At 43.6% G+C, this 26,353-nt stretch overlaps 2 protein-coding genes across 4 annotated transcripts; one reads left to right on the top strand and one right to left on the bottom strand.

Annotated features, from left to right (window-relative positions):
• Window positions 1-862: 862 nt before the first annotated feature.
• Window positions 863-12,987, top strand: LOC119273941. 2 transcript variants are annotated; one of them, XM_037554827.1, is made up of 23 exons: window positions 863-1,430; window positions 1,537-1,587; window positions 1,686-1,786; window positions 1,940-2,030; window positions 3,280-3,414; window positions 3,507-3,773; window positions 3,871-3,949; window positions 4,388-4,482; window positions 4,565-4,648; window positions 4,736-4,810; window positions 4,888-4,935; window positions 5,502-5,597; window positions 5,682-5,911; window positions 6,496-9,884; window positions 10,003-10,073; window positions 10,193-10,273; window positions 10,775-10,846; window positions 10,925-11,018; window positions 11,108-11,171; window positions 11,717-11,845; window positions 11,983-12,100; window positions 12,280-12,356; window positions 12,438-12,987. In XM_037554827.1, exons 1-23 carry the CDS (start codon window positions 894-896, stop codon window positions 12,796-12,798), a joined length of 6,345 nt encoding a protein of 2,114 aa, XP_037410724.1. In that variant the 5' UTR covers window positions 863-893; the 3' UTR covers window positions 12,799-12,987. The 2 variants fall into 2 exon arrangements, with proteins under 2 accessions (XP_037410724.1, XP_037410723.1); XM_037554826.1 differs by having other exon boundaries at window positions 10,925-11,030.
• A 231-nt stretch (window positions 12,988-13,218) lies between these two features.
• Window positions 13,219-16,082, bottom strand: LOC119273968 (probable methyltransferase PMT21). 2 transcript variants are annotated; one of them, XM_037554828.1, is made up of 4 exons: window positions 15,760-16,082; window positions 14,056-15,596; window positions 13,881-13,958; window positions 13,219-13,803 (listed from the first exon to the last, which is right to left on the bottom strand). In XM_037554828.1, exons 2-4 carry the CDS (start codon window positions 15,585-15,587, stop codon window positions 13,587-13,589), a joined length of 1,827 nt encoding a protein of 608 aa, XP_037410725.1. In that variant the 5' UTR covers window positions 15,588-15,596; window positions 15,760-16,082; the 3' UTR covers window positions 13,219-13,586. The 2 variants fall into 2 exon arrangements, with proteins under 2 accessions (XP_037410725.1, XP_037410726.1); XM_037554829.1 differs by lacking the exon at window positions 15,760-16,082 and having other exon boundaries at window positions 14,056-15,614.
• Between the last annotated feature and the right edge of the window lie 10,271 nt (window positions 16,083-26,353).

Below are 26,353 nucleotides of genomic sequence, written 5' to 3'. Positions count from 1 at the left end.
CAAAAAATTAAAAAAAGCCATCTATGGCTAATCTAGAGGCCGAATTTATTTTCCCTGAGTTGAATAAAAATCCAAAAACATCCCATATCCGAGGCATTTAAGATAGTGTTCATTATTGATATGTGAGGATTTTGTTGCTGCTACGCATAGAGTTGATCTGACCTATTTGACGTAAGTTTTTTTTATCGTACGTTGACTTGATCGAAAGTTTTCATCACCGATGCTGCCGGTACCGTGAAAGATCCGGCCGCAACTCACAAGGATTGGCATCTCGCCAGCTCATACTTCATCAAGTGATATCAGAGCGAAGGTTGCTCATACTTGTTGATCAAAATGATGAACTCCGGCGACAAGGACAACGTCGAGGTTGCTGCTAATTCTAAGTTGTGCACGTGGATGGTCTTCCTCCAAATATTTGAGATAGGTTTCACCGCGAGGCCGACCGCCAGGTTGCGCCGCTACGCCGCCATGTCGCGCGGCCGCCACATATCCTTTATCCCGCCTCACTGCTCTGGACTTACGGGCCCAACACTATTTAACGGAAAAAAGGAAAAAAAATATATGAGTTTTTTTTACGGGAATTGAGAAAAATAGGCGTTAGACAACTTCCCCTAAATTATATGGTCGTCCGGTGAGACGATTTTTACTGAAAGTATTTTACAGTAGCTATTGGAGTTCTTTTTTCGAGAATTAAAGTACAGCTATTGGAGTTGTTCTAAACAATGTCACGCAAGTTTTGGTAGCGCTTAATGGGCCGTCAAAGGCCCGATCGATCTCGGGCTCTTGGCCCAGCGAATACCCCCATCCCGTCGTCTTCAACCTCCCCCCTTGGTGTGTGTTGCTACAGAGTAGAGTAGCCAATCGCGGCCACGGACAGGGAACTAGGGGAAGCTATGGAGGCGGCGCCGGAGAGGGAGAGGGAGGGCAGGGGGGAGGAGTGGAGCGACGGCGGCGTGGCTCTGGGTTTCCGGGTGAAGGCGTGTTCCCGCGAGTCGTCGGGGCAGAAGGCCGCCAACGTGCTGGAGCCCGACCTCCGCTCCCACTGGTCCACCGCCACCAACACCAAGGAGTGGATCCTCCTCGAGCTCAACGAGCCGTGCCTCGTCTCCCACATCCGCATCTACAACAAGTCCGTCCTCGAATGGGAGGTCACCGGCGGGCTGCGGTACAAGCCCGAGGCCTTCGTCAAGGTTCGCCCGCGCGGCGAAGCTCCCAAGCGCGACATGGTGTACCCGGCCAACCACACCCCGTGCCGCTACGTCCGCATCTCTTGTCTGCGCGGAAGCCCCATTGCCATCTACTTCATCCAGCTCACCGGAATCCCTGTACCTGGCCTGGAACCTGAATTCCAACCTCTTGTCAACCACTTGTTACCACAAATATCCTCTTCGCAGAAACAATCTCATTCTTCGCACAATATGCATCTCCAGGTAGCTCTGCCATATATATGTGTGTTCTACTTGCTCTATTTCTCATGTTTGTCTTGCTAACGTATCTCCATCCTGATGAATGAATTGTGTTGCAAATTAAATCTAGTTACTCAAAGACATTGCAAGCAGGCTACCACCGTTTCTGCCACAGATTGAGGTAAAATTAGTCTTGCTCCTAGGCTATAAGCTAGTAGTTTTGCTGTTTCCCCCATGTGTCCCCTTTAACCGGCTGGCTGGCTGCTCATCACACTGCAGGCTGACCTTAATAGCATCACAGACACCCCAGAGAGCAGTGTTCGGTTTTTGGCTCTGCTTGCTGGCCCATTTTATCCAATCCTCAACCTTATAAACGAAAGGTGTGGCCCATTTCTCATACATGCTTACTTGCCAGTCTTCATCTCTAGTTTGCATACATTATGTGCATGTGCACTACTGTTCACGCCCTCGTGCGTGCACCCACCTGTGTGCGAGCAATGCCATCTGATTGACACATCCCCCCAAATTTACAGGGACGCTACAAAAACGTCGATTTCTTCCGCTGATTCAGATACCCTAAAGACTAGCCTGGCTTCTATTCCAACTGTTTCCTCAAACTTCGAGGCAAGTAAATATTCTTTCCGCATACTTCTGTTTATCCTTTTATATAATTTTGGCTATGTGCTATCGTTGTGTGCTACAGTAAGAACTAGGAATACTGAAAGCTTAATTACATGGTACTACACCTCCACTCTATGTCATACATAGATTCCCAGTTATGTAAAATGTGTATAGGAACAAGTCATTTATCTTCTGCACATCTCTTTCTGAATGAATAATAACTATCCATAGCACTGAGTGCTGACTAACTAACTGTATACACCCCCCTCTGCGAGTTCTGAAAAGACCACCTGAGATTGGAGCTAACCTTGACTGATAGGAACTAGAGAATATTTGCAGGAGTATTTATTTAACGTAGTTGAGGTAGATGGTTTTATGGTTGCATTCTGGCAACTGCTAAACTATATCATGAGATATAACTATGTCTCGTCAGCAACTTCTAGTTCAATTCACAAAAAGGCTGTTGGAGTTATGTAGGAGTGAGTTAGGTTGATGTTATCCAGGATCTTCCATTAATTTATGTCATCACATTGCACAAACTCCTTGTTGGCCATGCCCCTGTAGTGAAACACTGAGCACTGACATCTGCCAGTTTGTTGGTTGCTTGCAAATGCACGAGAACACGAATATTTCTCGCTGGTTTATGACCGGAACTGCTAAACAGCCAGCCTATTCTGTGTGACTGCCAATTTATGTGTAGAAAAAGGAACTGAGTGATTTCTGGCCGTATCTGTTTTCCTGATGGTTTAAAGTATTTAAAACGGAAGTCATATTCAATTGTCCTTTGTTCGAACATGTGGTCTTATTTAGGGCTAGCAAGCTAGTACCATTTTACATCTGGACTATGTGTCTGTGGTCCTATTGTCTGTGCTCTGCCATTCAGCTTAACACCAAGGACCTATTTTCTGGTAATCCTTCCAATTAAAACTACAATAGTAGAAGACCTATTCCTCTGCAACAATTGATATAGAGTTTGATAATATGAAAATTAAAAGATGGTAACTTATTTTAGCGCTCCGTCCTGTTATTAAAACTACCAGTTCATGACTTGTATTTTACAAAATCTTTTTCAATTATTATGCATGATACTCATCTCTGTGCCCTTCAAAGGAATTTGTCACCTACAAATAAGGGAAGTTAAGGTGGTTAAGAAGTAAATGATTAGCAACCACATTCAAGAGCATAGAAACATACAGCGCATATGCACTCGTTTTGGTCGATTTTATGTTCTGAATTCTTTATTTTTGTACAGGCACAACCTAGGAGAGCACGGAGTCCATCTTCTGTTCAGCCTGCTTCATGTATGCTGGCATTTCGATCTGAAACAGCTATACTACTCTTAAGGAAAGCACACAAAGACAAAACTCTCTCAATTGTTTGCCATCGAGTATGTTCTTTGACCATATTTTTTTGTCTTCTTTGGTCATGTACTTTTTCCTCTCGGAGTATTTTCTGAACATTTGCCTCTCTTGAACTAAGGCATCAAGGGTGCTCCAAAAACTTTTGGAGCCTGAGCCATTCGTTGACGAGCCAATACCTAATGGCGGCAAGCTTTCGAGTGAAGTCTCTGATGAAATTCCTAAAAGTGATGCTTCCAGCCTAGTGCCTTATACAAACTACTCTAGTTTGTTTGGAGAAGAATTTAGTTTATCGGAAAATCACTTTGATGGCTCTTTTCTAAATATTTTGGATGTTGCTGCTGTTGAAGAAGGCATTCTTCATGTACTGTATGCAGCTGCATCACAGGTTATCTTTGTCATATTGTGTTATTCTTATACCTTCCAATTTCCATGTTACCTTTTGTTCTAAAAGGCTGGTTTTATTTTCTTGATTGTGCTTGCAGCCTCAACTAGGTTGCAAGCTTGCTGAAACTACTTCAGACATGTGGTCTGTCTTACCGCTTGTTCAAGCACTTCTTCCAGGTATTGACTGGGAGATGACCTTACATACTTAATGCTTTTTAGCTTCTCTTAATACTCTTAAATGAGAATTAGCAGAAGTATGATTGAGTAACAACTTTGGCTACCAAACAATCTACACCTTCCCGCATGTTAATATCCCATAGTAAAAAGATGCAAAGCCTACATGGCCATTGGCTAGCGCATTTGGTGCGACACCCGTGCCTTGTGGCTAAAGACTATGGATTGAGTCCAATCAAATGTTAGTTTGTTTGCATTTTCCAGGATTTTATCCTATGGATTCTTGGTTACTGATGTCCTTAGGTTTAAATATAAACCAACTGCACCCCTTCTAAAAGTAAAAAAAATGGGGGCAGATCTACCTTCAAGGGTGTCAGTATACGGCATGTATGCCTTTGTAGAATCTGATAATATGATGTTGCTCTTGTGTGTTTTTCATAGCACTTCGTCCTCCATTTAGTGCTGGCCCTACCGAACAGATTGATGATTGTTTTAGCCAATGGAACCATCCAGATGTTCACAATGCTCTTTCCCAGGTACCTCGATTTATATGATCTGTTATCTTCTTCATGCATTAGTGGCATCACTTACCATTTCTCAAGGTATTTGTGGCTGCAGATTGTGTCAATATCGGTATCATCAGTTTTTCATCCTCTTCTCAGAGGCTGTGCTGGTTATCTTTCATCATACCTGCCATCACATGTTCGTTCTGCAACTCTGAACTCTCTATTGTAGAAGTATTTATTTTCTTCAGTAGATTGTTGACATGTTTCTTATGTTCACTACTAGGCAAAAGCAGCATGTGTTTTGCTTGATTTGTGCAGGGCGCCACTATCACCTTGGGTGCCCATGATTGCAGCAAAGGTCTCTTTATGATTTTGTCCACAGTTATGGATTTTATAATCTGTTCCTATTTATGACATTATATACTCATGAAATAGGTAGATCTTGCAGTTGAACTTCTGGAGGATCTCCTGGGTGTTATCCAGGTATGTGTGTGTTGGAAACCTAGTCTACATGAGCAATGCTGGGAATCTAGAAAATTATCTTTTAGTGATGTAATCTGGCATATTTTGTATCCTTTCTTTAGGGCCTACCTTTTGTGCCTATACATAACAAATAAACAAAATAATGCTTTTAAGTTTTATCTCCTTTTGGGTATTACTTTTGAAGGGGCATACTGTTGTTTTGAGCTAGTATGTCTTGCTGTGCTGTATTTAAGATGAAACACCCAGTTGTTCGAGCAGAGTTTGTAGTGTTACACTTCCAGTCTCGTTCATGACTATGATACTTTACTTTTGCATCATCCTGAATCAGCATAATGTTTGGTTTTGTTAAATTGCTTACTGTTTTCCATATGCACGTGACAGTCAGACGATTTGATTTATGTGTGACGTTGGTCAGGGAGTTTGTAGTGTTAGTTTCCATCATGATTATGATACTTTACTTTTGCATCATCCTGAATCAGCATAATGTTTGGTTTTGTTAAATTGCTTACTGTTTTCCATATGCACGTGGCAATCAGACGATTTGATTTATGTGTGACGTTGGTCAGGGAGTTGGGCAATCTCTTTCCCGTTCTCGTGCGGCGCTGAAGTATATTTTATTGGCCATATCAGGGAATATGGATGATGTTCTCGCAGAATACAAAGTAATCCATCTTTCATTTCCTGTTATTTCTCAGCGATTGTTGTAATACTTCTTGAACATGCATCCTATAACTGCCTACTTTCAGGAAGTCAAGCATAAAATACTTTTTATTCTGGAGATGCTAGATCCTTTTGTTGATCATGCTATAAGTGCAATGAAAGACAGAATATCATTTGGTGGTGTGTCTGCTATGTATCTGGAGAAACAGGCAAAAGTTTGCCATATGGCCTTGAACATTATTCGTACAGCTGCAAAGAATCCTGCTGTACTCCCTTCTTTGGAACTTGAATGGCGGCGAGGTGCTGTTGCCCCAAGGTTGGTAAGCAATATGTACATGCAGGTCCAACATAAGGTTACGAGTACAGTGAGTAATAATCTATGCTGATTGATTGGAAGTAAATACTCTTATAATTATCTAATAGTTAACCCTTTGGTCACAACTTTTCATATTCCTATTTTATAGCAACAATATATATTTGGCTAATGCATAAACTTGTCGTTTACACTTAACTTACTTTGGTTTAAATGAACTGCTGCCAAGTTGCCCTTTAAACTCTTGAAGTTGTTTAAAAGAGGCAATGAACTGAATTGACACTCAAGTTGGCCAACTTAGTGTGTATGTCCCACCAACTCAGCTTGTGGCGTTGGTTGAAACAAACATTTCTTTAGCGAAAATTGAACTATTTCTTGAAGTCGGTAACTAATTTGCTCTTTCCAAAAATTGAGGGGACAAAACGAGTTATGAGTGGAAGTTGAGGGACCAATTTGTGCAACAACATTATCTTGTCAAATATTTAGATTGGGCACATGAAAATGTATTGAGCAAATTCATCATTAGGCCTATTATAAAATTGCTTTATATGCTAGTAAAATACACTAAATCTAACTTTAACTTGCAGTATACTTCTTTCTATCTTGGATCCTCATATGCCACTCCCACCTGACGTTGACCTCTGCAAAAGTTCATTGCCTGAGGTTGATCAAGCAGCTTTTGCGGTTTCAGATTGTCCAGCACCACATTCTTGCAACCCTGAAGTTGTTGACGGGCGAGACACATCTGAAATAGCTATGAGAATAGAAAGTTTTGAACAGTACAATTCTTTATTTGCTCCTGAAGAATTGAAGCAATCTGAGTTGACAAATACTCTGCGAGAAGACCATGATAAAGTACGTACAAATTTTGACCAGAACATCCCTCAGGGCAGGAAAACCAATGTAAAATTACCAGCTGGCCTTTTCCAGCTGGAAGATACTGTTGCTGATGATTACAATGATGCACGGGCTGATTATCTACAACTGCTGAACCAAGAGAACTGTGAATTAAGAGCTCTAGAATTTCGTCGCTTAGCACTGAATCTGTGCATGCAACAGGAACCAACAATTGAGGGGCATAATGCCGGAATTGATGCTTTGCTATTAGCTGCAGAATGCTATGTTAATCCATTTTTTCTCTTGGATTTACGGCTTAATTCAGAGCCTCTGGATCGAATTGAACGTACTCATTCGGAGTTGATACAACGGAATGCCTCCTTTGAGTTGAAAGATTTGCTTGTGAAAGATTTAGATCTAGCGACAGTGCACAGTTTGGAGAATAAACGGGATAGAGCTGTCCTAGATTTACTCCTGCAAGCTGCAAAATTTGACTGTGAATACCATGCAAAGATACCCGACGGTGAAGTCTATCCAAATGATGCTGAGGATGACAAGCAAGCTATAGAAATTTCACCAGAAGTTACAGACCTTGTGGATGCTGTAACTTTGGTCAGAAAGAACCAAGCTCTGCTTTGGCACTTTATTATGAAGCAATTTGGAAGGAAAGGGCATTTAGCTAATGAAATTCTTCTTGATAGCTTGTTGTTCTTGTTGCACTCAGCAACTGACCTATTTTGTCCACCAGATAATGTGATCGATATCATATTGAATTCTGCTGAAAACCTCAACCGACAGCTTGCATGTCTTTACAGCTCTGTTAATGCAGGGGATAAGAAATTGGATAATGTAAAATTACATGGTTTACAAAGACGTTGGGCACTTCTCCAGAAGCTGGTTCTGGCTTCATCTGGTAGCGACAATACTAGAGAACTTGTCAGCATTAAAAAAGATGGTTTTCGTTTTAGAAGCTTAGTTCCTCCATCAGCATGGGTGCATAAGATATCAGAATTTTCCAGGTTTTCTAGCCCACTTCCTCGATTTCTTGGATGGATGGCAGTGTCGCATTATGCCAAGGAATATTTAAATGAGAGACTGTTTCTTGCCTCTGATTTCTCACAGCTTACAACTTTGCTGTCAATTTTCACTGACGAACTTAGTTTAATGGATGGAGTTGCAACTCAGAAGGTCAAGTCTGCTGACACTGAGCAATCTGCTTGCAATAATTACTTACTTCTTAAGAAGGAATCTATGTCGTCAGATAAACCAAGCATGAACAAACTGTTTCAGATTTTACTCCCTGAACTACATTTCTTTTTTCCAAGCATGAGCAGACTGTTTCACGCATTTGGAGAGACCATTTTGGAAGCTGTTGGTTTGCAGTTAAAATGTCTCCCCAAAAGTGCAGTACAAGATGTTCTTTGTTGGTTTTCTGAGATGTGCATGTGGCCTTACCTTGAAGGCATCAAGGAGCATCTTGTACTTGCAAACGGAGTAAGTTCTTTGAGAGGTAATATTGCTGCTAATGCCAAGGCTGTTGTTTTCTATCTACTCGAGTCGGTTGTTTCTGAGCACTTGGAGGCTATTGTTCCTGAAATGCCAAGGGTAGTGCACATTCTTGTGTCACTTTGTAGAGCTTCTTATGCTGATGTGGCCTTCCTTGACTCTGTATTGTGTCTGCTGAAGCCATTGATATCTTACTTCCTAAGGAAGGGAACTGATGATGAACAAGTGATGGGTCATATAACTGACTGCAGTGATTTTGAGTTGATTTGTTTTGAAGAACTGTTTGAAATTATCCGGTGTGGTAAACATACAAAGGATCCAACCAGTGATAAGATTCAGGTCCCATTGCTGATCTTCATTCTGGGGTCTCTGCTTCCTGATCTGTCCTTTAAGAGGAGGATTGAAATATTGGACTCCTTGCTAGTATGGGTAGACTCTATCAGTTCTGATCCACCATCACTGCTGTGTAGTTATCTTGAAGGCTTTCATACACTTATTGATGGTTGTGTAACTATACTAGTTCAGAATATTGAATTACTTGGTATCATCATCCTTTCTGTGAGAGAACAGTCTAGGGAGGCTGCAAATTCCATAAGTGGGGATGCCATGATGCAACTTGAGAAGAATTCACAAGATAGTGCAGAGCAGCTACTAGTTAAATCCACAGACAATGCGGAAAAGTCGAAGGGGCTACCTGCTGGTTGTATCATGGAATTTTGTGATGCCCTGGAGAAGGTCATTTCACATCTTACTCTGTCAATTGAGAGTAGCTGGAAATGGCACCATCAGTTGGCCTCTAGGCTGTCTTCATTGATGGCAAAGTGTTTGCTGTATGCGAAATGCTTAAAAGCTGTTACTCAAGGAAACACAATTTCTAGTAGCACTAGGCAAGAGGTGGAGCTTGTACAAAAACACTGGGAGAGTGCTCTTGAAGGTCTTGCAGAAACCATTTTAGGAAATCAGGAAAAGCAGTGCTGGCAGGTGGCATCCTCTATGCTTGATTATATGATTAAACTACCTAATGTTCTTGCTTGGGGTAATGTTCTTAGTGCCACTTGTTCAGCAATCGAGCACTTCTGCTCTCATGCACCTAGGATATCTTGGAGACTGCAGACAGAGAAGTGGTTATCGTTATTGGTTTCGGGTGGAATTGAAGACCTCAAGAATAGTGAAACCTCGTTGATTAATCTTTTCTGTACAATGTTGAGTCACGCCGAACCAGAACAACGCTCTGTTGCATTGCAGCAACTTGGGAGGATTATTCACTTCGCGAGTACTGCTGAAGTCGGATCTGGTTCAGCAATGACGTCCCATTTGGTTACTCATACATGGAACAGAATAGCAGCATTGGCTCTCTATGACTCTTCTATGCTATTAAGGAATCATGCGATGGCTTTGCTCACTGAATATGTTCCATTTGTTGATAAAAATCATCTGCGGTCATTTCTTGCATCAAGTGACAGTATCCTGAAAGGTGTGGGGCAACTTTCATGTGTAATTGAAGAGGGATATTTGACACGAATGTCCTTACTGTTGCTTTCAAAGGCATGTCTTTATTCTTCTTCTGAAGATATTGCTTTGATTCCTGAATGTGTTTGGAGGAAATTGGAAAACATGCAAACATCACTAACTGGTAAACTAATGCTTCTCGATCACCCACATTTATGTTATACTTGTGCCCTTATGTGGGGTTCAACCTTAACAACTGATTATTCAAGTACTTTATTTACTATTTTCTGATGTATTATTAGGAGGTTTTGGTGATGTCGAGAAAGATCTCTGTCGAGCTCTATGTCAGCTAAGAACTGAATCTGATAAAACGGTCTCTCTTTCTCTCTCTCCTTCCTTCAACCGTCTTCTATCCTAGGAATCACAGCTAGCGGATTCAATATTATTTTGTGCATGTTCTGGCTACCGACTACTGACTCTGTGTCTCTTTAGGTTGTAAAAGAACTTCTCGCAGGATCTACTACAAAACCAGTGAACACTGATTATAAGGATATCCGTGAATCAATTCTTCAGGTCATAATCTTTCTTATGATTCATTCTGAAATGCATATTTTGCATCTAGAGCATTGTTACTTCTGTTTCTGCTTTATTACTTAAGTCTATGCCATCCATCACAGTTTCAGTTCTAAACTCAACAGAGGTTCACATTGATGAGTGTGCGTGCATTTTTGTACCTAACAATATAAGTGCTTAATACTTCTTCAAATAGCAAACTTCTAGTCATTGTTGGAGGCTTGGAGCAAATTACCTTGACCTTTAGAATTCTTGACGGAAGAATTTTTTGTAATAGTATGCAATAACAACAATTACTGTTAGTTTGAAAGTTTTGGAATTCATGTTCATCTTCCAGAAAACCAAAATGCTTGCAAGCAAGACTGGAATAGGCAGCACTGGCATGCTTGTATTTTTGTTCAAATATATACTCCTGATACCCTAAGTTGCTGTGCACATAGGGTGTTAATTTCAAGCTTCAGTCCATGCTGGTAACCTGCTTTTGTGAATCCTTTTTGATAGGTGTTGTCCTCTTTGAGTTCTGTTGAGTCCTACTTTGAGTTCTTCTCAATCAGATCTGATCAGGAATGTCAGGTTAGAGATACAACCAGGGTTTCTGGCCGCCATGTTTTCAATATCTTATTCTGACACTTAAATAATTACAACACCAAGGAACTTGAAGAAGCTGAGATTGAATTGGAGCTTATTAAAAACGAGAAAGCAGTTCAGAAATTTGTCGGACATCCCCAGGATACTGTGGCTCCAGGTGTGTTATCATGTAAGATTAGTGACTATTAAGGACTATTATTATGAATATTGTTCCCTTAATGTGCAGTAATGTAATTACATCTACAGATTACAAGGATAGTAGTGAAGTTAATAAACAGCTTCAGCAGATCCGTGAAGATATACGGTCCCTGTAAGTTGACATATCACATTTTACACCTGGTCCAAGTGTACTTTATTCCTCAAGCTCCTGACAGTTACTTTCCCTGGGCAAAACATTCTTATCACCGTGGGAAGTGTGTGGGTGCGGGTGTATTTTTTTACCATTGACAATGCAACCTTTTTTGAAGTTTAAATTTGCACTGTGAAGATTAGACTCATCATGATAATAAGTACAGCAATTTTAGTACTCTTATCTTGCTTTACAAATATTTCCAACAAAAATAATGGTTAAAGATGTACCTCAGAGACCATTAAGATTTACATGAAGCAAGTCATTGGTTTTGATGGAGGCATGAGGAGTACTAAATTTCTAAATCCTATTCCTTTTCTGGGCCTTGAGAGTGATAAGTTTTAATATGAAGCTTCATAGAAAGCTTTGTCTATCCATGAATAGTATCATTTTCTTGCACCAGTTTAATTTTAATTTTGAAGCATTGATTTTTTTTTATGGATAGAATCATTGCAACTTATTGTCAGCGTTACTTGTTATGCAGCTAACATGTATTTACTTGATAGAGAACGGTCCAAGCTCAGAGAGGAAATTATAGCACGCCGACAGAAGAAATTGCTTATCAGACATACTCGTGAAAAGTACTTGGAAGAGACGAGTTGCAAGGAAATGGAGCTTATGCAAGAGCTTGATAGGTTTGGAGCTGTTGCCTTTTCATTTGATATGTCAGAGACGACATTTTTTTTCTTCTTTCGGAAAGGAGGTTCAAATCCTCGGCCTCTGCATCATCATATGTGCTTGCTCTTATTTTCTTGTTGTATTATCTTTGCAGGGAAAGAACTCTTGAGATGGAGCGTGACATCGAAAGGCAGCGACAGCTGGATCTCGAGCGCGTGAAGTCTAGGGAACTGCAATATAACCTCGATATGGAAAGGGAGAAACAAACTCAGGTATATGTTGTAATTTTACCCCTTCAAATTGAAATTGCTTATTGGTATTGCGGCATGTTTTGTTTGCCATCAATCCGTGACGCATCAAGCCAAAGGGAATAGCTGCAGCTCCAGACTTAGCAAACCATTTCGTTGGTTTTTCTTGTTGCATCACATGCCGTGCTGATTGACTTGTGCAGAGAGAACTTCAGCGTGAGCTGGAGCAGGTTGAGTTGGGGCGGTCATCGAGGCGGGAGTTCTCAGCCAACCCCAGCAGGTATTGATCGATTCTACCAATTCGCCCATTCCAGGTACTACTATCTATCGCAACATCTTTGTGATTGGCAACATTGCGCAGCCGGGCGAGGGAGAGATACCGCGAAAGGGATAACGGTAGAGGCGCGCAGCAGGAGGGAAGCCGCGGCCAAGGCCATGAGGGTCAATCACCGGTCGTGATGGGCGGTGCATCAAGGCCATCGTCGTTCCCTACGATACTGCAATCTCGCGACCGTGGCAGCGATGGTGGCTACGAGGAGAACACGGAGGGAAGCAGGGATTCCGGCGGCGATACCAGCAGCATGGGAGACCCGGAGTTGGACGGGCCGGGGTCGGGCTCGAGGCACGGGACACGAGCTGGCAGCAGCAAGTCGTCAAGGCAGGTCCTGGAGCGGAGAGAGCGAGATGGTAGACGGGAAGGTAAATGGGAGCGGAAGCAATGAAGGCAAGCCACTCCACACTCATGGTGGCCACCACTCTATTCAGTAGTCATTTGGTCAGTGGTCACTACTCTAACTCTACTCAGCAGTCCTTTGGTCAATTATGCAATGCATCTCTTGCCCCAGCAACTGGCCTCTACTGTAATCAAATCGAGCGTGCTGTGCCTATTGCAAATTTTGCGTCTTGTATCATGGATTCATGGTAGCACCAGAGCCTCGGTAGCACTAGATATTTCCCCATCTTGTATCATGTACTACTTCAAAGCTGCAGTGTCAGTGTTACAAACACACGGCGGTATAACTAGAAAACAAAGAGATTGGGGTGAGGTACACATTGGCTGCACCGCACCAGGCTGACCGACAGCAACACACAACTCATCGCTGCTCTGGGGCAAGGAATGACACTGCATCACTATCACTTGGTTCTCCATAAATATTTGAATAAATAATATTTATAGCCACCCCGCTTGATTGCTCGATTACAATCACAGTACCGACTAGCTATGGGACATGCATACAGTATTCGGATAACAACTTACAGGTGACTCACCAAACTTTACCTCCCCTGATCTTTCCGCAAAGAAAAAGAATCAACTGTTGTGTGATCAATAGCTAACTATTGGATCCTCCTATATGAATATGATAATATAAACTATATATATATTACTCATGTAATTTATTTTGATGACTATGAAATCCCCCTTGTTCCATCAAAGTGTCGACTATGAATCACCCTCGCCTTTCCACTGGGATCATGGTCAATTCTTGTCACTGCGGCTACTGGTTCGCAGCTATGCCTTCTTTGCCGACCAGAGCTGCTTGTGGCAGATGAGGAGCTTCTCCTTCTCATTCTCCTTGTTCTCGGTGTCGTGCCTGTCGCAGGTCCATCTCATCCCCTTGGCGATGGAGGCCACGGAGTCGAGGAAGTAGGGGTTGTCCCGGATGATAGCGTAGCCGGTCGGACGAAGGATGCGGTCCATCTCAACGAGCACAAACTTCATCTCGCATCTGCAATGCCAGATACAAACGGTCAGCAACTTTGAGATCTTCCTTGCTGAATATGTGGGCAGCAGCACATTACGTACCTGTGTGATTCTGCGGTGAAGAGGCCGTCGGCGTGCAGCAGATCGTACGTCCGTGGGTACGTGGAGAAGGCCTCGCACCTAATAAGAATCAGCAGGTTAATTCAATTCTAGCAACGGGGATGTTCTAAAATCTGACGGCGAGCAGGATGCAGTTGGAAGAAGAGGTAATGCGTACCAGTCGTGGTTGGTGCCGATGAGTCCTCTGTCGTAGACGACGCCGAGGGAGTTGGGCCCGTAGGAGGAGACGACGTTCATGACCCACACGGGGTCCTTGACGAGGCTCGCCGCGAACCCTCCGTAGACGGTGCTCATGTCCATGACGTTCCGCACCTTGTCGCTCCCCAGCGCGGGCAGCAGCGCCTTGTAGTGCTTCGTGGCCGCCTTCCACTTGCCGTCGTCGTGCTTCATGGCGCTGCCGCTGCCGCCGGGGACGACGGAGACGCGCTCCGGCGCGACGCCCAGCCTCTGGGGCCACTTGGGCAGCGCCTTGCCGCGGGACTTTGGGCTGGGCGCGGTCACGCAGGAGCGCATGGGCACGTACCACGCCGCGTCGGCGTCCACGCTGTCGTCGCACTTGGCCGGGGTGGTCACCGGCGTCAGCTTGTCGTAGCAGCCGGCGTCGAGGGACTTCTGCCACACGGCGATGTCGCCCTTCTTGTTGTACAGCCGGAAGCACATGCTGGCGAGCATCTTCTTGAGCCTGTCGAAGTCGGCCTTCTGTGCCTCCACCGTGGTGTTCCAGCCGTGCCACCGGTTCTCGTAGTTGATGGGCGGGCCGGAGAGCACCCAGAAGCCGCCCGGCCGGAGCACCCGCTGGATCTCCATGAGGTAGAGCCCGCCGAACTCCGTCCACGGGATGAGGCACCTGGAGCAGTGCGCCATGTCCATGGAGGCCGAGGGGATGGGCAGGCGCTGCGTGGAGATGATGCCGAGGATGGCCGGGATGCCGCGCTCCAGCGCGAACTGCACCTGCGCCTCGTGGTTGTCCCTGGGCGCCAGGGAGACGGTGAGGATGTTGCGGGCCAGCAGGTCGCCGCCCCAGCTGGCGACGCCGCAGCCGGTGTCGAGCGCGGTGCGCACGCTGCCGTCCTTCATGCCGGGGACCAGGTCGGCCATGAGGTCGACGTACGCGCCGACGCCGTTGGGGAACATGGTGCCGCCGCCGGGGAAGGTGAAGCGGTCGCCGTCCTTGCGGAGCCAGTGCTGGTTCGACTTCTGGCTGTTGATCCAGTCGTAGGGCACGTTGCGGTACCAGCACTGGTCCTTGCTCTTGGGCCAGCGGATGGGCGGCTTGTAGCCCCGCGGCGGCGGCACCAGGCAGACGGCGCGCTCCGGCGGCGGCGGGCAGTGCCGCTCCATGAAGCTGAGCCGGTAGTTGCCGTACCTCCTCCACCGCTTGGGGTCGGTGCAGGGGGTGTAGTCCTGGTAGTCGGCGGGGCACTCGGAGAACTCCACCTCGTCGTCGCCGTTGCCGTTCCTGGCAATGGCGAGCGCGACCGCGGAGCCCTCCTGTTTCGTGGTGGAAACGATGGGGATGATGCTGGTGGTGGTGGAGGAGAAGGTGAAGGTGCGGCCGGTGCTGTAGATGCCGCCGAGGTAGAAGGAGAAGCCGCAGAGGAGGAGCAGCATGAGCGCCACCGGCACGGCCCTCGCCCCGGCGCCGCCGCCGCCCGCCCTCTCGGGCTTGGCCTCCTTGCTGTACTTCATCGCCCTGCCCTGCGGATCGGATTGGGTCTGATTTTTTAAAGTTTGTTGCGGGCAGCGCATCAGAATCGGTAACAAACCCCGTACGAGAATACGCACGCGATTTCCGGACCTGATACGCAACCAAATTATCCCAGAGACGACGATGAACTTTTGGAACGCAAAAAAGACGTACCTTTGGGTCGAATTGGAAGTTTGGAGCCAGACGGGACAGGGGAGCAGAGGTTGCGAGGCCTTGAAGACGATCGATCGATCGGTCGGTCGATATATAGCTGCTGGCGGGGAAGGAAGGCAGATGCCTGTCGGCTGATCGGCTCTCGGCACGCCAAGGAGATTTACGTTACTACTCCATTACTGGATTAGATCTGAAGCTGAATGAATATAAAACCACAAGGATTATTACTCCTAAACAAAACGACCAGATTAAGAAACGAGAATTGGCAGGTTGATTGGGCAGGCAATTATGGGAGGTGTCTCTAGGAGTGACCTGGCCGCCCTCTGTTTGTGTATACGCCGGACACTCGGGGAGTTTTAAAGGCCCCATTGACGACGGTTAGGCACGCGCCCACTCCCATCACCATCGTCCTCTTCTTCTTCCTCCTCAATAACAACCGAGTGCACTATTATCATGGGTTAATTGGAAACGCCCCGACTCGGCCAACCCAAAGCAAACATCAATAGTTTTACAAATAAATGATTTACTGTCATGTAGGTACATCCGGTGAAAACAAGTCACATGCTTTTTTTAGACCGACTGTTTCGTCCTGATTGCAAAGATTGGCTGATTTCCTTGCATGTTCAACGTCAACCGAACGAGTGGATCCCGGCCCCATGCACGCGCGCAGTATGGCTAAAGTGGAGCTGCACATCTACGCGCGTGAGTTTCTTTCTTTAATTCGATGTGGCCGGTCGTACATCATACTGTTGGCTAGCTTTGTCTCGGCTGTTAGCGTTGCATTACAAGATGGGTTTGGCTGATCGCATTTAATCAGTCAGCTCGGTGGAGTAGTGAGGGAGTGAGTGAGCCAGTGAGCGAGCGGTGGGCGCGCCACCACCCACGACGACTGCCTCACTCGTCCACACCAGGCCGTCGACGCGCGGTCCCTCAAAAAGAGAAAAAAAAAACTGTGGACGCGGAAATTGCAATCGCATGCAAGTAAATAGTATCTGTCAGCTGTTAATCGTGTTTAATTACGCACCTGCATAGCACTACAGCAAAATAGGAGCTACTAGGATTTTGCCATCCTAGGCGATGAAGCCCCGCGCACCGGAGCGAAAGTAGCAACTGTAGTTTTGCTGCATGGGTTTTTGGCATGCACCGAATGGAAATACAGGACCGCCCGCCAGCCCGTGACCACACCAGAGATGCGTCGGTTTTGTTGTGCGGCAGCCGCGCCGCACAGTGAGTCCATCGAGCATATGTAGAAGCTAGCCAGGTACCACTCGCAGCTATAGCCCGCTCGCAAGGCCAGTGAAACCAAGCTAGATAGAGTAGCTGCTAGTAGCCGCTCACTCGCAGACAGTAGACAGAGTATCACTGGATCGTCACGCGTAGAGACGACGATTTGGCTTAACCTGCCACTGCCAGACTGGCTGGCAACGGACCAATCAATCTGTCGGTGGCACCGATCGATCGATCGATCCCCATATGGATGCATCATCACATACGGTTCCGCTGTCGCTCCTTTCTCCCTGCTCTACCTCGCTAGCTAGCCATAAATGCGGTTCGATGGAGCGATCGGCCATGCGCGCTCCGCCACCGCCACCGCCACCGCGCGACCGTGCATGTGCGCACTCACGTGCACGTACGCCGCCCTGAGATTTAGCGGAGGCTAGCGACCAAACTGAATGAATTATTTATCTCTACAGCGGCGTAATCCATTATGCAAATGCGCTATCACGGGAACCCTATCGATTACGGAGTAGATCGTGTGTGTACATGCAAGTGACATGCATGCGTGCTTTGGTGGCCTGTCGCGTTCGCTCCAGTTGGCCCGGTCGGATCATATCTCTCTCCTCGATCCAACGGCGACCGACACGAGCGCGCGAGCTGCCCTGTTACATCGTTTTTCTGTACGGGCAGTAGAATTTGTCCATCTCATGCACATCTAAGAGGTATTTACAACCGAATTTGACAAATCCGGCTTCTATACATCTGTGGACGAGCGAGAGCACTCCTGCGGATGCATCCGGACGGCCCTTTGTATTTCATGTCCAGCATCCATATATCTTAAATTCGGACTCTCGTATACTTCCTCTGGTCATTTTTACTCCGCATGCGTATTGGATTTGTATCAAGTCAAACTTTGCAAAATTTGACCAAATATATATTAAAAGATATCAACATCTACAATACCAAATATATATACTATGAAACTATATTCATAATGAATCTAAAATATTGACTTGACATTGTCAATGTTGATGCTTTTTTTATAAATATAGTTTGGTCAAAGCAGAGATACTTTGACTTTGAATAAAACTTATATGCAGACTAAAAAGGACCAATCCATGCACGTCCATCATACACGCCAATGCCATACGTAAATAACAAAGGTTGGTAGCAAAAATGCATAGTTCTTAAATAAAATTTAGTTTAAGTGCACAACTCAAACATTAGCCTTTTGGTTTTCATTGTTAGTCCACATATGTTTCACAAGATCACCGAGTAGCAGTGTGTGCCCCTGATGATCTCGAAGATTCTGATGCATCTGCAGAAGATTCATAAGCTGATTTTCATCTTGTTCTTTCAAGATTTGAACTTGTTCCCCAGATGCTTCAAAATCATTTTGTTTGGGCAACACCATCCCCCTCATCCTTGATAATTATATTGTAAAAAATAACACAACATGTCATCAGCTGCCACAAAGTTTCTCATTCCCACATCATTGTAGCTCCACGAACAATTCCCCAACGAGTTTGAAGCACTCTGAATGCCCTCTCCACATCCTTCCTAGTCGCTTCCTGCATTGTGCAAAGTGGCTTTGTTTGTTGCCGCGTGGTTACAAATGCCACCACTGAGGATAGATGCCATCTGCAAGATAGTACTCATGTTGTAGCCACGGCCATTGACAATGTATTTTCACGGCGATGATTTTACCCATTACAAAGCCTCCTGAACATAGGAGATCGTTAAACACTGGTACAACGACGTGCTATACAAACGGTTTTTAACCCCTTTCCGCGACGACATTTGGAACCGTCGCCAAGTGAGCGTGGGCGATAGGGGGGTCCTTCCCACATGATCCAGAAACCGTCGGGATAGGCCCTCATGGGAAACCAAATGAGCTCGTGTGCGATCGGGCGAGGCATCGAAACCCAATCATTTTCGTAGGTATGTACATCCACACGGTAATCCGAGAAAAACATTTCCGTAGATATGTACATCCCACACGGTGAATCCTAGAAAAAAATTTCCGTAGTATGTATATCACAAACAGTTCTTTGTGTGGAAACATTTGTGCAAGGTGGCCTAACGCAAATAGCTCGCTGCCTGAAGCCGCGTGTGATTGTTAGTTGATCGAACACGCCTACTTTCTACAAACCGTGCGGGTTGTTTGCCACGGTGCTGTCTGAGTAACCCTCTGCAATAGAAAACCCCAGTAAGCAGGATAATTAACCTATTATTGATAATCCATGTACTAATCAAATTGATATTTCTTATAAAACACAACAAATATTTCATATCCGTATAACAACAATTGGGATTTCATAATCAAATTACATCAGATAGCTTCGACACTCAGTTACGCCATTACACAACAGCACCAAGTTTCACATGTAGCATCAAAAACCTTTGGAAAGTAGCATCATACACGGTAAATAGACAGATGAATCTCATCTGGAAAACTGCAGAAGCGGAAGGCAAATATTGAGCCTTCAGTGATGTTGAATGTCCTTGCAACTTTAGGCCAGTGGCTATGGATAATTGCCCGCCCAATCTTCGTCCTCTTCAGCAAGACTTCAATATCGTACCGTGGGTGTTGAATGAATACATTCCTCGCCTCTTGACCATGTAGGTGGTTCGAGAGGTAATCATCAGTGAACTGCTTTGAAAAGTACTGAAAACAAAGCTATGCATAAATCGCTGTTATAAATTTTGAAATGGCGCAAGGGGTAAAAACAAGGTAAAAGAGTTAGTACCATCCTATAGTGGACTGATGTCTTCTTCATTGTGCAAACAAAGATCTTGCTGTTATTCGTCGCAAGTTTCTTCATCCTAACAATCTTTCTGAGTTTCTTGACTTGACTTATATTCATGCGCATCTCATTTCCCCATATGCAAAATGGATCGAACAGTGGGTCTAAGCCTCTGACAGCAGGACCTACATGTGCAATACCAAATTGTAAGAAACCTAAATATTAGAATGATTCCTGCAACTGCACAATAATGTGCTATTAGATAAAGGACCCTACTTGAACAAACCTCGATGGTAAACCGCAGTGTCTCCCATTGTTTCCCTGCAACACACATAAGAAAAATCTTGATCAGGTTAACTGAGAGTTGCCATACTATCAGTAGAATATGTATTGAGTACAGCCAAATTCGATTGGTGTCACATGCATAACAATACAAAATTGTACCCACAGCAAATGAAAATCAAATTGCAGAACTGAACCAAACAGTTAAATGGACAACACACCGAATGAACCAAAATAGTTAACTAAGCACGACATTACAGAATAGAAACATGTACTAGAAGATAAGACAGTTAACAAAACAAAGAATGCTTGAGAACAATACTACGAAATGTAGCAATTGTTGGACCAAAGTGTTAACTGAACATTACATTTCAGAGGGCCAAACTGTTAACTGAACATCAGATTGCATATTAACATTACAGAGAACAAATCTCTAGAAGGCACTGGCGGTGGGCTCGAGAAAACAACACGGACTGTATTTTAAAGTAGACAACCGCGTGGCGGTGTTGATGGTGCCCTCGAAGATGAGGTGCTCCTCCAAGATCTGGCGGTCGACACACATGGCAGCCATAGCGACCTCGTGCACGCGCGCGGCCGCATGCTACTGAGCTCCATGTTATACTGCGTGCAAAATGGCTGTGGGCGGCGCTTAATTGGAGGAGGGGGGGGTAGTGTTTTTGATGGAAGGTGTCGCGCCGTTGGTCGGGGCATGTGGGACGGGAAAGGAGGAGGATGGTGTGGGTGAGGTGTGGATTACCTGATCATATCAATGAGGCCGTGCAGCAAGAAGAAGGGTTGGCTATGAGGAGGCCGCGCAGCAAGAAGAAGGGTCGCCAGCGAGGAGGCGGCGCTGCAAGAAGAAGGGTCGCCGGCGAGGAGGCGACGCTGCAAGAAGAAGGGTAGCCGGCGAGGAGGCGGCGCTGCAAGAAGAAGGGTCGCCTGCGAGGAGGCTGAGCTGCCAGTAAAGTAGCAGTGAAGGTTTGAACTTGGAAAGCAAGGAGGAACAGTGAAAATGTGGCTTTTGGTGGGAGGAAGGGGGCGGGGAGATAGATATTTCCATGGTGGCAAATTTTTTTCGCTCGGTGCCACGATAAACTGGCGCGCAAGTGTGGTTCAAGCGGGGGCGATGGACTGTAGACGACGAAGCTTTCTGCGTAAGCCAGACAAGATGGTGCGCCAATATATTTTATATCGCATCCCACACGATTCTTTCTAGTAAACTGTTTGTGGTATACCTGATTTTTTCATTATGTTTTGAAAGACAAAATAGTGTTATGGAGGGAAAGGATGATGTTTGAATTGCTAGAACATTTACGTACAGTGAACATGCAACTAGTACATGAGTGTCGTGTTTAAATTTAGAATTATTCCGGGTTCGTTTGGCATTTTTATGCATTAATTGAGTTTCTGGGCATTTAATGTGCATAATTCAAATTTGAACTACAAGCACATGCTTCAATGCACCAAAGTTTGTTGAAAAATCACATGTGTGTCTTTGAGTGAATTTATAGGTCCCATGCAAGAAATGAGAATGAAATTCAAACATGTGGGCATCGTGGCTCGGCCGAAAAGATTGAGAAACTTGGTTTTTTAATTCCTGTAAATCCAAAACACGCCTGAAAATCATGAAACTTGGCATGGTATCATGACATGACACCAACATGCTACGGTAATTTTTTTGGCTGAATTAGGACAAGCTTTGGTATAAGCTTCTTGCAAACCAGAGCTTCCCTCAAGGCTCGTGGTTCCGAGAAGGAACGTGTCACCACCGTGTGCGAAACGACATACGTACACTGCCTTCTCCCGCCTTAATTTTTTTACACAGACATATTAGAAAAATAGAAGTATTATTCTGGATTCGCTTGGCCTTTTTTATACATTAATTGAGTTTCTGAGCATTTAATGTGCATAATTCAAATTTGAACTACAAGCACATGCTCCAGTGCACCAAAGTTTGTTGAAAAATCACATGTGTCCTTGGGTGAATTTATAGGTCCCATGCAAGAAATGAGAATGAAATTCAAACATGTGGGCGTTGTGGCTCGGCCGAAAAGATTAAGAAACTTGGTTTTTTAATTCCAAAACACGCCTAAAAATCATGAAACTTTGCATGGTGTCATGACATGGCACCAACATGCTAGGGTAAATTTTTTGGCCGAATTGGGACAAGCTTTGGTGTATATTTCTTGCAAATTGGAGCTTCCCTGAAGAAGGCTCGTGGTTCCGAGAGGGAACTTGTCACCTTTGTGTGCGAAACGACATACGTACGCTGCCTTCTCCATCCTTAATTTTTTTACACAGGCAGATTAGACCAAATAGAAGTATCGTGCTAAATTTTGGAATTATTTCGGGTTCGCTTGGCCTTTTTATACATTAATTGAGTTTCTGGGCATTTAATGTGCATAATTCAAATTTGAACTACAAGCACATGCTCGAGTGCACCAAAGTTGGTTAAAAAATCACATGTGTGCCCTTGGGTGAATTTGTAGGTCCCATGCAAGAAATGGAAATGAAATTCAAACATCTGGGCGTCGTGGCTCGACCGGAAAGATTGAGAAATTTGGTTTTTTAATTCCTGTAAATCCAAAACACGTATGAAAATCATGAAACTTGGCATGGTGTCATGACATGGCACCAACATGCTGCGGTAATTTTTTTGACCGAATTGGGACAAGCTTTGGTGTAAGCTTCTTGCAAACTGGATCTTCCCTCAAGAAGGCTCGTGGTTCCGAGAGGGAACTTGTCACCTCCGTGTGCGAAACGACATACGTACACTGTCTTCCCCCGCCTTAATTTTTTTACACAGGCAGATTAGGCCAAATAAAAGTATCATGCTAAATTTTGGAATTGTTCTGGGTTCATTTGGCCTTTTTATACATTAATTGAGTTTCTGGGCATTTAATGTGCATAATTCAAATTTGAACTACAAGCACATGCTCAAGTGCACCAAAGTTGGTTGAAAAATCACATGTGTGTCCTTGGGTGAATTTCTAGGTCACATGCAAGAAATGAGAATGAAATTCAAACATCTAGGCGTCGTGGCTCGGCTCGAAAGATTGAGAAACTTGGTTTTTTAATTCCTATAAATCCAAAACACGCCTGAAAATCATGAAACCTAGCATGGTGTCATGACATGGCACTAACATGCTGCGGTAATTTTTTGGCCAAATTGAGACAAGCTTTGGTGTAAGCTTCTTGCAAGCTGGAGCTTCCCTCAAGAAGGCCGGTGGTTCCGAAAGGGAACTTGTCACCTCCGTGTGTGAAACGACATACGTATACTGCCTTCTCCCACCTTATTTTTTTACACAGGCGGATTAGACCAAATAGAAGTATCGTGCTAAATTTTGGAATTATTTTGGGTTTGTTTGGCCTTTTTTATACATTAATTTAGTAGAAGATTCTTTTTGCAGAAGATTAATATACAAATTGCTGAGGTTGTCCTAATTTTTCAGAATTTTTGAAGTAGCGGAAGTATGGATTGAGTACAGATTACTACAGACTGTTCTGTTTTTTACAGATTCTGTTTTCAATGCATAGTTTGCTTGTTTTCTAGTTTCTATGGCTTATATTGCTCAATATAAATTGTAGAAATGATATGATACAGTAGGCATTGTGTTGAAACAATTATAAATCTTGTCTTTGACAGTACCAAAAGTGTAATGGTTTGCTCTTTATCATACTAACCTATCTCACAAAGTTTCGTTAAGTTTTGTGTGATTGAAGTTTTCAAGTTTTGGGTGAGACATCTATATGAGGAGAGTAAGGAGTGACAAGACCCTAAGCTTGGGGATGCCCAAGGCACGCCAAGTTAATATCTAAGGAAGATCCAAGCAACAAGGCTTGGGGATGCCCCGGAAGGCATCCCCTCTTTCGTCTCCAACATTATCGGTAACCTCACTTGGAGCTATGTTTTCATTCATCACACGATATGTGTTTTGCTTGGGGCGTCATTTTATTTTTTTAGGATTTGCTTGCTGTTATTTAGAATAATGTTTTGCATCTTTTATTTCAATAAAAGTGGCAATGATAGCCTTTACTATGCTTATTTTGCAAGTATACATGTTGCTGCTTGAAAACAGAAAGTTTACAGCTGTTGCAAAAATTCCCTAGAAAATTCAAAATGTGATAAAATGTTGAAACTTTTTGCAAAATGAGCTCTGATGGTATGGTAAATTTTCATAATGTTTGGAGTTAGGGAAGTATTTATACTCTTGCACTCTTTACAGACTATACTGTTTTGGCAGATTGCTGTTATGTTTGCATTGTTTGCATTTGTTTGCTTTTTTAGTGATTCTATTTGAGGATAGGAGTATTAAATATGCAAGTGCATTTAGTATGCAATATTGAATAATAATTTTAGTGATTTGCTATAGGAGAGAATGATAAGGTTTTTGCATTGGTTTATACTAACTTATCTCATGAGTTCTTGTTGAGTTTTGTGTGGATGAAGCTTTTGAGATTTAGGAAAACCATGATATGAGAAGACTTAAGGAGACACAAAAGCTCAAGATTGGGGATGCCCAAGGCATTCCAGGATAATATTTAAATAAGTCTCAAGCATCTAAGCTCGGGGATGCCCCGATAGGCATCCCACCTTTCTTCTCCAACAATTATCAGTTAGTATCAGTTGAGCCTAAGTTTTTGCTTCTTCACATGAGTCGTGCTATCCTTGGAATGTCATTTTATTTTGTTTTGCTTGCTGTTTTAATAAATTACTTAGATCTGAAAGTTTTTAAATGAAATAGAGTCCTCAAATAGTTGCCAGAGAGGCTAAGTAAGCGGCATTCACATCCCGTCAACGAAGCTCTTTTCTATGTCATTTACTCTTGTGCTTCACTTATATCCTATGAGTAAATTGTTGAATAAATTGAATGTCATGAAGTTGAAATCATATCATGCCTAGTGGTAGCTTCACATTTGGTTTAGAAAGTGAAATCTTTTGAGGCTTGACAATCACAATATTGGTCATACAAGCAATTCACGAATAATTAGTATAAGGAAGAGAACTTTCACATATAAATACACTATCATAGAAATCTTTTGTGATTGTGAGCCCCCATCAAAATATTATATGCCAAAATTATTGACGTTGGACAAGGAAGACGACGTAATGATTTATGTTTGTTGATATTCACATAGAAGTTATATTGTAATAGATCCTTCAACATGTGGTGCTTGCCCCTCATCTTTGCTAGCCAAAAATTCTGCACCAAGTAGAGATACTACTTGTGCATCAAAAAACCCTTAAACCCAAATCTTATTTTCAAGAGTCCACCATACTTACCTAAGAATTGAGCAAGATCCTTCAAGTAAGTTGTCATCGGTGCAATAAGGCAATAAAAATTGCTTCTAAAAGTGTAAGATCATTTAGTGTAAGAGAAAATTGAGCGTTGTACAAACTTGTGATGGTAAAGCAATAAAAGCGACAGGCTGCACAATAAAGGTTGCTATCACAAGGGGCAATATAACGTGACGTTCTTTTGCACTAAGGGATTGAGCATACAAACAAATAAGCGCATGTAAACCTCTTCTTCCCTCTGCGAAGGGCCTATCTTTTACTTTTATGTATTTACTTTTATGCAAAGAGTCAAAGTTCTTCTCTCTATTCCTTTTTATTTTTCTCTTTTGGCAAGCATCATGTGGTGAGGAAAGATCTAGGCACATATGTCTAGTTGAATATGGGTAGCATGAGTTATTTTTGTTGACATCACCCTTGAGGTGAATATGTTGGGAGGCAAAGCAATAAGCCCCTATCTTTCTATGTGTCCGGTTGAAACGTTTTGCTCATGTGTACAAGGTGAGTGTTAGCAATCATAGAATACTATGTGATGGTTGAGTATGTGGAGCTCTTACTTAAACTCTGTTGAATAAGTTGAATTGCAATTGCTTGGTGACTAAGAACATAGGTTGTTGGGTTTCAAGAGAATTCATTGTTTGAACCTTAACATGTGAATTGGTTGCCACTATAACATGAGAAGTTTCATAAGAAAGAATTGCTGTTATGATGCTAGGAAAAGTGATTGAAATTATCATTGATCAAACTTATGCACTTTGCTAGCATTCATACTTCATAAATTATTTCTTTTACCATTTACCTACTCGAGAACGAGTAGGAATTAAGCTTGGGGATGCTGATACGTCTCCAATGTATCTATAATTTATGAAGTATTCATGCTGTTATTTTATCATTCTTGGGTGTTTTAAAATCATTTTATAGCAACTTTATATCATTTTTTGGGACTAACGTATTGACCCAGTGCCCAATGCCAGTTGCTATTTTGCTTTTTTTTACATCGCAAAAAATCAATATCAAAGGAGTCCAAACACTACGAAACTTTACGGGGATT

This window comes from Triticum dicoccoides, chromosome 1A, assembly GCF_002162155.2.
Source record: "Triticum dicoccoides isolate Atlit2015 ecotype Zavitan chromosome 1A, WEW_v2.0, whole genome shotgun sequence".
NCBI classification, from domain to species: domain Eukaryota; kingdom Viridiplantae; phylum Streptophyta; class Magnoliopsida; order Poales; family Poaceae; genus Triticum; species Triticum dicoccoides.
The sequence above is the reverse complement of the archived record's forward strand: the minus strand, read 5'-3'. Positions and strand labels throughout refer to the sequence as shown.

What these genes read in the sequence shown, in the direction of transcription:
- LOC119273941 (XM_037554826.1), top strand. Translation starts at nt 894, where the DNA reads ATGGAGGCGGCGCCGGAGAGGGAGAGGGAGGGCAGGGGGGAGGAGTGG. An exon ending in TGTATGCAGCTGCATCACAG is followed by an intron (nt 3,774 to 3,870) that starts GTTATCTTTGTC and finishes TTGTGCTTGCAG; the next exon opens with CCTCAACTAGGTTGCAAGCT. An exon ending in CATCATACCTGCCATCACAT is followed by an intron (nt 4,649 to 4,735) that starts GTTCGTTCTGCA and finishes GTTCACTACTAG; the next exon opens with GCAAAAGCAGCATGTGTTTT.
- LOC119273968 (XM_037554828.1), bottom strand. Translation starts at nt 15,587, where the DNA reads ATGAAGTACAGCAAGGAGGCCAAGCCCGAGAGGGCGGGCGGCGGCGGC. An exon ending in ATCGGCACCAACCACGACTG is followed by an intron (nt 13,959 to 14,055) that starts GTACGCATTACC and finishes GATTCTTATTAG; the next exon opens with GTGCGAGGCCTTCTCCACGT. An exon ending in TTCACCGCAGAATCACACAG is followed by an intron (nt 13,804 to 13,880) that starts GTACGTAATGTG and finishes CTGGCATTGCAG; the next exon opens with ATGCGAGATGAAGTTTGTGC.